Source organism: Pituophis catenifer, unplaced genomic scaffold (genome assembly GCF_029215685.1).
Source record: "Pituophis catenifer annectens isolate HBS135680 unplaced genomic scaffold, rPitCat1.0.hap2 SCAF_9, whole genome shotgun sequence".
Classification (NCBI taxonomy): Eukaryota; Metazoa; Chordata; class Lepidosauria; order Squamata; family Colubridae; genus Pituophis; species Pituophis catenifer.
Window position 1 is genome coordinate 31,467,576 of NW_027256889.1, and position 12,335 is coordinate 31,479,910.

A 12,335-nucleotide genomic window follows, 5' to 3' on the forward strand; every position below is an offset into this window, starting at 1 on the left:
TTCTTGGGCAGGAAGAGTTTACAGAATCCCTTCCTGCCTGGTTACCCAAGGCAGGTCAATGGGGCAGGTTTATTCATTTTTTGAGGAATATATTTATCTCAGATCTAAAACAGTACAGGAAAACAGAAGGGTTACACTGAATTCCCAAGTAACGTACCAGAACTGTGGTGACCACCAAAGATCGATTGGTCAGGGAATCTGTCACGTTGGGCCCCTGCCTTCGGGTGATTTCAGTGATGTTCAGCCCATCTGAAGGGCTCCACACTCCAACCTGGGATAGAAACAAAGGCTAAGAGTGAGGAGAAACCAAACTAGAGCTTTCGGACCTGAAAAAAAAAAACAGGTGGCAAATAAAGGTGGTCAGATAGTTTGAAAGCCTTAAATGAAGGCACAGGAAACTTCCTCTGGGATTCCTGCCCAGTCCTTTCACAGTTACTACAGTTTCTTTTGAACAATGTATATCCTTCTAAGCAAGTTGTGGGAGCTTCATCACTGGAGACTTTCAAGAAGAGACTGGACTGCTGTCTGTCAGAAATGGTGTAGGGTCTCCTGCTTGGGTGGGGGGTTGGACTAGATGACTAGGTATCAGAATTTGTTGCAGCACACACAATCAGACACAATTAAATGAACTTCAGCAGGATTGAAATTACATATAAGAAACTTCTTTATATACAGCAGAATTCAGCATACAATATCAGGAACACAGAAGCAATATTCATAGAAGCAAGTCATTTCAGGGTAGAGAGATACAGAGGCTAATATATTGTACAGAGGCTCTCATTACAGAGGTCAAATCAACTCTTTTTTAAAAATAGTTTTTATTAAACAGTTTTGTCTTTAAAAACAAAAACAACCACAAATACATAAAAACAAAACATAACATAACAAACAATATATACCATCTAAGGTCATTTTACAGTTTTCTGTATCGGCATACGTATTTTGCTTTTGTAGTTCTCTATTCTATCATATCTATTTACTTCTCGATAGTAGTATAATAACGTTACACCAACGTATATATTAACACACATAGTAGTATTCATTGTTCTTATCTACCAATTTATATTAATTTATATTTACATCTCTTTGTTTAATGTTGTTCAATTACTCCAATTTAAGTTTCATCAGTACTAAGTTAAACATTTCTTGTTTTGGTTTCTATTTTTCAGCCCACTGTACATTTAATTCCATACTTCGTAATAGTCTGAATCATCCCTCTCTTTTAACTCCATAGTCATTTTGTCCATTTCTGCACATTCAAGAATTTTCTTAATTACTATTTTGTCTGAGGATATATTATTTTGTTTCCAATTTTGTGCAAATATGATTCTTGCTGCGATGAGTATGTGTAATGTAATGTATTGGAGTTTTTTATTCATTTTCGAGTCCAGTATTCCTAATAAAAATAGTTCCTGTTTCAAATCTGTTTATTGCTCTGTAATTTCTTCCAGCCATTTTTGAATTTTGCACCAGTATTTCCTTGTGATGAGGCACATCCACCACATGTGATAGAATGTTCCAGATTTGTGGTTGCATCGCCAACATTTGGGGGATAAGTTTGGGTACAATTTGGCCAATCTCGCTGGGGACAAATGCCATCTATAAAACATTTTATAGAGGTTTTCTTGGTAGGTGACTGCTGTTGTAAGTTTATAGTTCCTTTTCCATAGTTTGTCCCACTATTCTAACTCTATGTTATGACCAAAGTTCTTGGCCCAGCTAATCATCATTTATTGTACTTCTTCCTCCATTTTATATCTTAGTAAAAAATTGTATAATTTTGTAATCATTTCCCCCCCCCCCATTCCTAATAAAATTTTATTCAGTTCCAATTGTTTCTCATGTATGCCAAATTGTTCTTGATCTTTTTTTAGTCTTATTTTAATTTGTAGGTAGGGCCACCATTCTAAATTTATTCCTTGCTTTTTCAGTGTTTGCACTGATTTTAATTCTCCTTTTTCATCTAAGATTTCTGAATATCTTACACTCTTTCTAGAGTCTCAACATCTTTTTTACATCGTGGCGACCAAAAGTGAATGCAGTATTCCAAGTGTGGCCTTACCAAAGCATTATAAAGCGGTATTAACACTTCACGTGATCTTGATTCTATCCGTCTGTTTATGCAGCCTAGAACCGTGTTGGCTTTTTTGGCAGCTGCTGCACACAGCTGGCTCCTATTTAAATGATTGTCCACTAGGACTCCAAGATCACTCCTCTATTGCGTCATCAGGGAATCGTCCGGCTGCCCTGTTCAGGGTAACCCGCTCCCTGCTCCACCTGGGAGCGCGGGAGGATCCCTTGGAAGGCAGGGCGGAGGATTTCGGACAATACCTGCATGACAAAATCGCTCAGATCCGGAGGGACTTGGACTCTGACTGGGTAGATCAGGGCAGGGTGACGAGGAATAGTCTTGAGAATGTTATCTGGGAGGAGTTTGATGCTGTGACTCCCGATGATGTGGACAGGATTTTGGGGAGACTTAGTGCGGCCACATGTTTACTGGACCCGTGTCCCTCCTGGTTGGTACTGGCCTCCCGGGAGGTTACACGAGGCTGGCTCCAGGGTGTTATCAACGCTTCGTTGAGTGAGGGTTACTTCCCCGCGGCCATGAAAGAGGCGGTGGTGAGGCCTCGCCTCAAGAAGCCGTCCCTGGATCCGGCAATATTGGCCAACTACCGTCCTGTCTCCAACCTTCGCTTTCTGGCGAAGGTTGTTGAGAGTGTGGTCGCGCGACAGTTCCCGCAATTCCTGGAGGAAACATCCTATCTGGATCCGTTCCAGTCTGGTTTCAGGCCTGGGCACAGCATGGAAACGGCATTGGTCGCGTTGGTGGATGATCTCTGGAGGGCTCGGGACAGGGGTTGCTCCTCTGTTCTGGTCCTGTTAGACCTCTCAGTGGCTTTTGATACCATCGACCATGGTATCATGCTGCACCGGTTGGAAGAGTTGGGGATGGGGGGCACCGTGTTACGGTGGTTCTCCTCCTTTCTCTCCGACCGGTTGCAGTTCGTGTTGGCAGGGGGGCAGAGGTCGACCTCGAGGCCTCTTATATGTGGAGTGCCTCAGGGGTCGGTCCTCTCGCCCCTCCTGTTCAACATTTATGTGAAGCCGCTGGGCGAGATCATCCGTGGCTTTGGGGTGAGATACCATCAGTACGCTGATGATACTCAGCTGTACATCTCCATCCCAGGCCACCCCAACGATGCCCTTGAAGTGATGTCCCAGTGCCTGGAGGCTGTACGGATCTGGATGGGGAGGAACAGGCTCAAGCTCAACCCTTCCAAGACTGAGTGGCTGTGGTTCCCGGCATCCCGATATGGTCAGTTGACTCCATCACTGACTATTGGGGGCGAGTCTTTGGCCCCCACAGAGAGGGCTCGCAATCTGGGAGTCCTCCTGGATATGCAGCTGTCCTTGGAGGAACATCTGATGGCTGTAACCAGGGGGACCTTTTATCAGATTCGCCTGATCCGCCAGTTGCGGCCCTTTCTTGATCGGGATTCCTTGTGCACAGTCACTCATGCCCTCGTAACCTCTCGCCTTGATTACTGCAATTCTCTCTACATGGGGCTCCCCTTGAAGAGCACCCGGAGGCTCCAACTGGTCCAGAGCGCAGCAGCGTGGGCAGTGACGGGAGCAGCGTGGCGCTCCCATGTAACACCGCTCCTGCGTGAACTGCACTGGCTCCCGGTGGTCTTCCGGGTGCACTTCAAGGTGTTGGTTATCACCTTTAAAGCGCTCCATGGCATAGGGCCTAGCTATCTTCGAGACCGCCTACTGCCACCGACGACCTCCCACCGACCCGTGCGCTGCCACAGAGAGGGCCTCCTCGGGGTGCCATCAGCCAAACAATGCAGGCTGGTGACTCCCAGGGGGAGGGCCTTCTCTGTGGGGGCACCCACCCTCTGGAATCAGTTGCCCCCTGAGATAAGGAGAATCCATGACCTCAGTGCCTTCCGCCGTGCCCTTAAAACTTTCTTTTTTCAACAAGCCGGGCTGGCTTAATTTCTTTTTAAGGGTTTTTTAATTGTTTTGTTTTGTTTATCGTTTTAATTAATGGGGCCAAATCTATATATATTTTTTAAATGTGTTTTAATATTTGTATTTGATGTTTTTATTTGGCTGTTCACCGCCCTGAGTCCTCAGGGAGAAGGGCGGTATACAAATTCAAAAATAAAATAAAATAAAATAAAATAAAATAAAATAAAATAAAATAAAATAAAATAAAATAAAATAAAATAAAATAAAATAAAATAAAATAAAATAAAATAAAATAAAATAAAATAATAAAATAAAATAAAATAAAATAATAAAATAAAATAAAATAAAATAATAAAATAAAATAAAATAAAATAAAATAAAATAAAATAAAATAAAATAAAATAAATCAAGGTACCACATATACCAGTGATGGCGAAACTTTTCAGCACCGAGTGCCCAAACTGGAACATGCGCATGCCGGAGTGCCAGAAACCCAAAGACCAGCTGACCGGTATGCATGCATGTGCTTGAAACCATAAGAGCAGCTGGTGACAGAGAAGGCTCTGTGTGCCACCTCTGGCATGCATGCCATCACGGACATATACTGTACCTGTCATTTTGTTTTTCTTGCCTAAATGTAGAACCTTACTTTTCTCACCATTGAATTTCATTTTGTTAGATAGTACCCAATATTCAACTCTGTCAAGATCCTTCTATATCTTAAGCCTATCTTCTGGAGTATTGGCTATACCTGCCAGCTTAGTATCATCTGCAAATTTGATGAGTTCCACATCACATCACATCACATCACATCACATCACATCACATCACATCACATCAGATACTAGACAACACAGTATCAACAGTAGAGTCCTTCAAGTTTCTAGGTTCTATCATATCTCAAGACTTAAAATGGACACCTAACATCAAAACCATCATCAAAAAAGCTCAACAAAGAATGTTCTTTCTGCGCAAACTCAGAAAGCTCAAACTGCCCAAAGAGCTGCTGATTCAGTTCTACAGAGGAATTACTGAGTCTGTCATCTGCACTTCCATAACTGTCTGGTTTGTCTCTGCAACCAAATAAGACAAACACAGACTTCAACAGATAATTAGAACTGCAGAAAAAACAATTGCTACCAACCTGCTTTCCATTGTGGATCTGTATACTGCACGAGTCAAAAAGAAGGTTGTGAAAATATTTACAGACCCCTTGCATCCTGGACATAAATTGTTTCAACTTTTACCCTCAAAAAGATGCTATAGGGCGCTGCACACCAAAACAACTAGACACAAGGACAGTTTTTTCCCTAATGCCATCACTCTACTTAACAACTAATTCCCACAACACTGTCAAATAATTTACTAAAACTGTATTACTATTATTCTTCTCTTCCTTACTAGTATCTATCTCTTCCCACTTATTACTATAACCATGTTGCTTGTATCTTTCAATTATATTGTTTTTATTTGTTTCCTAGTACAATTTGTTAGCTTATTAGTAACCTTGACTATCACTAAGAGTTGTATCTTTTTATTCTTGATGAATGTATTTTATTCTCCTTATGTACACTGAGAGCATACACCTAAGACAAATTCCTTGTGTGCTCAATCACACTTGGCCAATAAAGAATTCTATTCTATTCTATTCTATTCTATTCTATTCTATTCTATTCTATTCTATTCTATTCTATTCTATTCTATTCTATTCTATTCTATTTTATTCCCTCGTCCAAGTCACTGAAGAAGATGTTGAAGAGTAAAACAGAGCTTTGGGGTATTCCACTGCATAATTCCCTCCATGTAAATGCAGTTCCATTGAGGACTACATGTTAGTGCGGTTGATCAGCCAGTTACAAATCCATCTGGTGGTAATGCTGTCTAACCCACATTTTTCTACTTTATTTAGTAGTAAGTTATGGTCTACTTTATCAAATGCCTTACTGAAGTCCAAGTAAATTATATCGACAACATTCCTCTGGTCCACTAATTTTGTCACTTTGTCAAAGAATGCAATAAGATTAGTCTGGCATGATCTGTTTTTGACAAACCCATGTTGGCTTTTGGTTATTACTTCATTTGCTTCTAGGTGTTCGTTGATTCATTGCTTGATTATCTTTTCCAGAATCTTCCTTGATATTGAGGTCAGGCTGATAGGTCTGTAGCTTCCTGGATCTATTTTTTTCCTTTTTTGAATATGGGAACTACATCAGCTCTTTTCCAGTCCTCTGGCAGTTCCCCAGTGCTCCAGAATCTTTGGAAGATATAGTTCAGTGGTTCTGAGATCATATCTGTCAGTTCCCTCAGAACCTTGAGGTGTAATCCACCTGGTCCTGGTGATTTGAACTCATCTAAGGTAGACAGGTGCTCACTTACCATTTTCTTCCCTATTTTAACTTGTGTTCCTAATCTGTTTTTTGTGGTGCTGTTTTTGATAGGTTAGACTGTTTTTCCCCCTTGTGTAAAGACAGATGCAAAAAATGAGTTAAGTAGTTCTGCTTTCTCCCTGTTGCTAGTCACCTTTTTGCCACTTTCTCCAAGTAATGGACCAATTGTTTCCTTGACTTTTTTCTTGTTTTTAACATATTGGAAGAAGCTTTTTTTATTTTTTACTTTTGTCGCAAGCCTTTGTTCGTTGTGAGCCTTAGCTTTCCTCACTTCATCTTTGCAGGTTCGGGCTATTTGCTGATATTCTGCCTTAGTTATGTGCCCCTCTTTCCACTTTTTATACTTATCCTTTTTGTTTTTCAATTTGTTAGAGAGTTCTTTATGCAGCCATGCTGGTTTCTTTTGAGAGCTATTATTTTTTTTCTTCATTGGTATTATGCCAGACTGGGCTTTTATAATCTCACTTTTCAAAATTTCCCAAACTTCTTGAGTTGTTTTCCCATTGAGGATTCTCATCTGTGGAATCCTTCCCAAGTTCTCTCTAAGTTTATTGAAATTAGTTTATTAAAGTCCAAGACTCTAGTCTGACTTTGTTCATTCCTTGTGCTTGCATAATGTTAAATTCCAAATTGTATGATCACTCCCCCTCCCCCAAGGTTCCTGCAGCTTCAACATTTTTTACCCTTTCTGAAGATTGAAAACACGTCAGCTCTTTTCCAGTCCTCTGAGCTCCAGGAGCTCTGAAAGATTTCATTCATTGGTTCAGAGATCACATCTGCCAGCTTCTTCAGTACACTTGGATGTAAACCATCTGGTCCCAGAGATTTCAACTCATGCAAAGCAGACAGTATTCTCTTATCAATTCCTTGCCTATTTTGATCTGTATTCCTTTTGTAATCCACACTGTATTCCACAGTGCTACTTTTGATAGGTTGGGCTCTTTTTTTCTTTTTGTGTAAAGACAGAAGCAAAGATGGAATTAAACAGTTCTTTTTCCCTGCTGCGTGTCACCTTCTTGCTATCTTTTCCCATTAGTGGACCAACTGTTTCCTTGATGTTCTTCTTTTCCTTACATATTGAAAGAAATGTGTTTTGTTATTTTTGGCATTTGTTGCAAGTTCACTCTGAGTCTTGGCCTTCCTGACTCCGTCTTTGTAGATTTGAACCAGGGGTGTCAAACTCAAGGCCTGCAGGCCAAATCCAGCCTGCGGGGTGCTTAAATCTGACCCATGGGGCCAGCCTGGAAATATCAAAGGACCAGCCCATGGTGCCTCTTCCAGCCAAAACAGGTGGCGGGGGTGCTTGTGGCCCCCCTCCTGCCCATTTTTGACCTCCCTGGCCTCCAGCAGCTCTCTCCCGGCCGAAACCAGGCCATGCGGAGGCCCTGTGAGGCCCTGTGAGGCCTCTTCATGGCTCATTTTTGGCCTCCCTGGGTTCCAGCAGCACTCTGTCTGCCAAAAATGGGCCATGAGGGCCCTTCATCCCATTTCCCATGGATTTACTGTACTTACTTTTTGAAGAGCTCCAGAAGAGGCTGACCCATGTGGCAGAGAAGCCAAAGTCTTTTATTCAGAACCCCATGAAGGTGTAAGAAGGTGAGATGTAAGGAAAACAGTTTTCCCCATCGAGTAAAAGACCAGTTTCTCTGCCATGAGGGCCTGCAGGCTTAGTTTAGGCCCAGTCTGGCCTCCTGCTTGCTGCTGACTGGCTAGTTCGAATGAGCAGCTTCAGGGATTGGGGCTTGGCAGCAATCAACAAGGGGCTTCAGCCCAATGAGACAAAGGAAGCAAGCTCCTCATTGATTGGCTGCTGCTGCTGGTTCAATCCCTGAAGCAGGAGGCTGCTGTGGCCCAGTTCAGGCCTAGGCCTGCTGGCCACATGGCCCCAGCCGAAGTTGTTTACTGGTGAAAATGTTTTCCTCACATTTCACATTCTTACAGCTTCACCATCATCTGAATTAAGGGGCGTGCATAAGTGCACCAGCATGCCTGCCATACCTGTCCTAATGTTTTCTTTTATTTGTATCCTTTTCATGTATTTATAATTAAGTTTACACTTGTATCTGTCATAAAATACATGCTTGACGAAATAAAATAAATAAATGAATAAAACACTTTAGCTTCTCTACAGTGGGTGAGTCTCTTCTGGAGCTCTGGATATCTTCGAAAAGTAAGTATTCCATGGAAAATGGGGTGGGGAGGAGTAAGTGAAATCTGGGAGACTAGCAAAGCAGGCCCAGTCTGTGGAGATACGGCAGGGCAGGATGGGTGGGGAAGCAATTGTGGGGACCCCAGGGGAGTATGAGGTATCTCAGTGGATTGGGGGAGGCTTTGGATGGCCTGCTCCAGCATTAGGCCCTGCGTGCTCTTCCCCACTCTGAGATACCTCATGTGCATTTAATGACCTGCGCATTCAATTAACAAATGCATTGGGGAAAGCAGGGAGTGATCATGTTCATTTAATGTGATTCAATCAAACAAATCCTCAGGTTAAGAATGTAATTGGCAGGCTCTATTACATTAGTAACTCGAGGATTTCCTGTATAATGAGAGTGAGGGAGGGTCTCAGGGAAGTCCTGCCTTAGCACTTGGCCACCACAGGTGCCTCCACAAGTCCTGTGCTATGCCCACCATGGCCATGCCCACCATGACCACACCCACCCGGCCATGCCCCCGGCCCTCTGAGGTCAAACACAACCCTGATGTGGCCCTCAAGGAAATTGAGTTTGACACCCCTGATTTGGACTATTTGCTGGTACTTTTGCTCCTCAGTGTGTCAGAGAGCTCTTTGTACAAACCTGCAAGCCTTGTCTGGAGCCTCTTATTTTTCTTTTGCTGTGGTATTGTTTTTGTTTGGGCCTTTATTATCTTGTTTTCAAAGTATCCGAAGCATCTTGTACTTTTTTTCCCTTTAAGATTCCCATCCTTCCAATTCTCTCTCTTAGTTTGTTGAAGTCGATAAAATTAGTTTAACTTTGTTCAGTTACCTGTCTTTGCATTATGGTGAATTCTAGTATGATGTGGTCATTCTCCCCCAGAGTTCCTACCACTTCCACTCCCTCAATCATTATGTTCCTATTAGTAAGAATTAAATCTAATATAGTTGACCTTTAGGTCCTTCCATCTTTTGAGAGATAAAATTGTCATCTAGACATGTTGGGGAACCTGGTTAGGCGGCCTGTAGTTATGTCCTTTCCCCCTAATATTCCCCCAAATACTTTCAAACTGCCTTTATCCTTGGTATTGTGTATTTCTGTAGAGATATAGTAGTTCTTTACATTCTGTGCAACTCCTTCCCCCTCTCTTTTGCATTGGTTCTGTTTCTTTTGAACAATGTATATCCTTCTAAGCAAAATGTTCCAATCATGGGTTCCATTGCACCAAGTTTCAGTAATAGCAACAATATCGTACCAGTCCTCAGGTACTAGGACCTCAGGTTCTCCCTGTTTGTTCCCCATACTTTGAGCATTAATGTACAGGCATCTGAGCCCTTTATGGTTGACCCAGTGTTTGCTTTCTGCATCTCCTGTTACATGCCTGAGTGCCCCTTCCTTCTCACCACCCATTTCCACATTGTCTGATTTGTTGTCTTGGGACTTGAGCTTTAGGTTTGGTCCTAAAAATTGGTCTCCCTGCCCCTCCAGTTTTAATTGAAAGACCTATGGATAAGCCAAGCCTGAGCTTTCTCAAACACATTCTTCCAGTCTTTGTGAGGTGCAATCAATAACTTGTCAAAAGTCCTTCCTCTAGGTAATTCTCTGTACTCTCATTGGATGTTGACCTTCCATTGGCAGTATAGATGAAACACCATCTGTACTCCTAACTCTTTTGCCTTCCTGCCTAGCTGTTCATAGCCGCCTGATATGTTTTTCAGGCACTCTTTCTAACATGAAAGAGGATTATAATGGGATTGATTATGTGGGTAAACCTTGTGTCACATCTTTGATCTTTGCATCTGGGAGACAACACAACTCTTGATAGGTCGTGCAGTCTACAAATTGCTGAGAAGTGAGTCACCAATCACCCACTTATGTCTCTTTGGGGATCTCAGCAGACTCCTCTTTGTGACAGTCTGAACTACTTTTCTTCCTCATGGGAATATCTGAAACTCCAGATGTCTGGTGTGTTTTCTTACAGAGGGAGGTTATGCAAATGATTGTTCAACTTCACTGGCAGGGACCCTCTCCTTTTATTTTTGTCCTTTCAGTGACATGCTGCCATTGGTCTGCCCCATGGGCTTCATTTTTTCCTGTATTTGTTTCTTCCTTGCTGCATTTAGTTTGAATGCAGACTTCTGCCTTTCCAAGGAATTCCTCTTTTTCACAGATGAGACTCAGAGTGGCTAGACATGCCTTCCATTTTCTCCTCTAGGAATCAGATCAGTTTGCCCTTGTTGCAGGTGTAATTTGAATCCTCCATGGGCAGGAATACAAATATAGAACATACCTTGCTGGTCGCTACATCACTAGCTATGACTATCTTATGCTTCAGGATTTGTGCAGGTACAAATATATTTCTTATAGACTTTCTGCTTTAGACTTTTAGTTGTAGGCTTTTCGGTCTGTGGGCTGGTAGCTTGATCCACTGGATTAAGTCCCAGTTCTCTGGAGGTTGTGGTAAGCAACACTTTGCTCTCCCAGCAACCTTTAGTGCTATGCAAAGGTTGACCATGACCTTACGAGGGAGGGAGAGAGTTGTTGCATTCAGCTGTCACCAGGGCTTTTGCAATCGGAGTACAGTCAATTGCCTCATTCTGAACAGTGGGAGGATCCTGGGGTTTCTGAACAGCCCTTTGATCTGTTCAGGTTGGTTTGACTTACTTGGTGGCTGCTTCCTTGCAAAAACTGGAAATGCATACTTCTGTCTGGGAGCTGTCCCTGCCTCACAGATGAGCAAAGCAAGGGGACTGCTTGGTTTTATCTTCAGTGGAAGGGGGCTGTGCTGTGTCACGAAGCTCCTTTGCTGGGTGGCTTTGCTTGAACATGCAATGAAATGACACCCCTACCCCCCAGCCTCAACTAGAGAAATTTTAGATCCACAGGTATCTGCTGAAAATCAGCATGTTGGGGGAAAAAAGAAAGAAAGATGTGTTGCAACATCACAACCAACCCTAGCCTTTGGTAATTGTGTCAGATGTAAATATTGGACTCATGAGTTGTGGCAACATTTTATCTTTGGTCCCCCCCCATACACACACACACACAGATTGGAATGGTGAAATCATCTGGGGGCCAGCAGGCCGGTGTCATCCAAAGACTCCAGTTCAGCCTTGAAACAAGTTGTGTGCTGCAGAAAATGTGGAATGTGTGCATAATGACTTCAAATGATCTTTCTAAAATGTTAGGAGATACATCGTCGATGTCCATAAAGCTTAGAAATAAGAAAGCAGAACATAAAGATTTCTTCCCCATTTTCTCAGATGGACAGAAGGATCCAGTCCCAGTCAAAATACAGAATATTCAAAAACTTCTTTTTAAAATATTATTTTAGAATACTATACAACTCACCTGTTTATACAGTAACCCACACAAAAGAAATGAACAGCAATACAATGAAAGAGTTTACTGAAAACACTTTTTGATTTGCTGCTTATCTGAGAACTACCCCCTCCCCTTTATCTGACAATAAGCAATGGGAGTGAAGACTAGTGGGTCTGATGGGAAGCAAAACACCAAGATTCCCACTCCCCTCAGTGATGATGACTTCAGCAAGATGAGGCCATCTCTGCAGGAGCCGGAAAGCTGATTGCACTCATTGTTGTTTTGCAAATCCCTAACACGATTCCTCTAACTGTGGTAACTCAAGAGCACAGAATACGACATTACCAATCTGCAAGTTGCAGAAGGCAAGAAAGTGCTAAACCCAAAACCTTAGCAAATGTAAAATACTGAACAGAAGGCGCAAGTACAACAGGGATTTGATTCCATTTGGGATGCCATTAATTCACATTACATCCTGACAAGGCCG

At 42.4% G+C, this 12,335-nt stretch overlaps 1 protein-coding gene across 2 annotated transcripts in view; it reads right to left on the bottom strand.

Annotated features, from left to right (window-relative positions):
- The window catches only part of GRIK3 (glutamate ionotropic receptor kainate type subunit 3), a 377,710-nt gene that overhangs the window by 66,908 nt on the left and 298,467 nt on the right, over positions 1-12,335 (bottom strand). For both annotated transcript variants that reach the window (XM_070950070.1, XM_070950072.1), the window contains exon 9: positions 158-271. In XM_070950070.1, the coding sequence (XP_070806171.1) occupies positions 158-271 (114 nt within the window). The remainder of the gene's footprint in view (positions 1-157; positions 272-12,335) is intronic.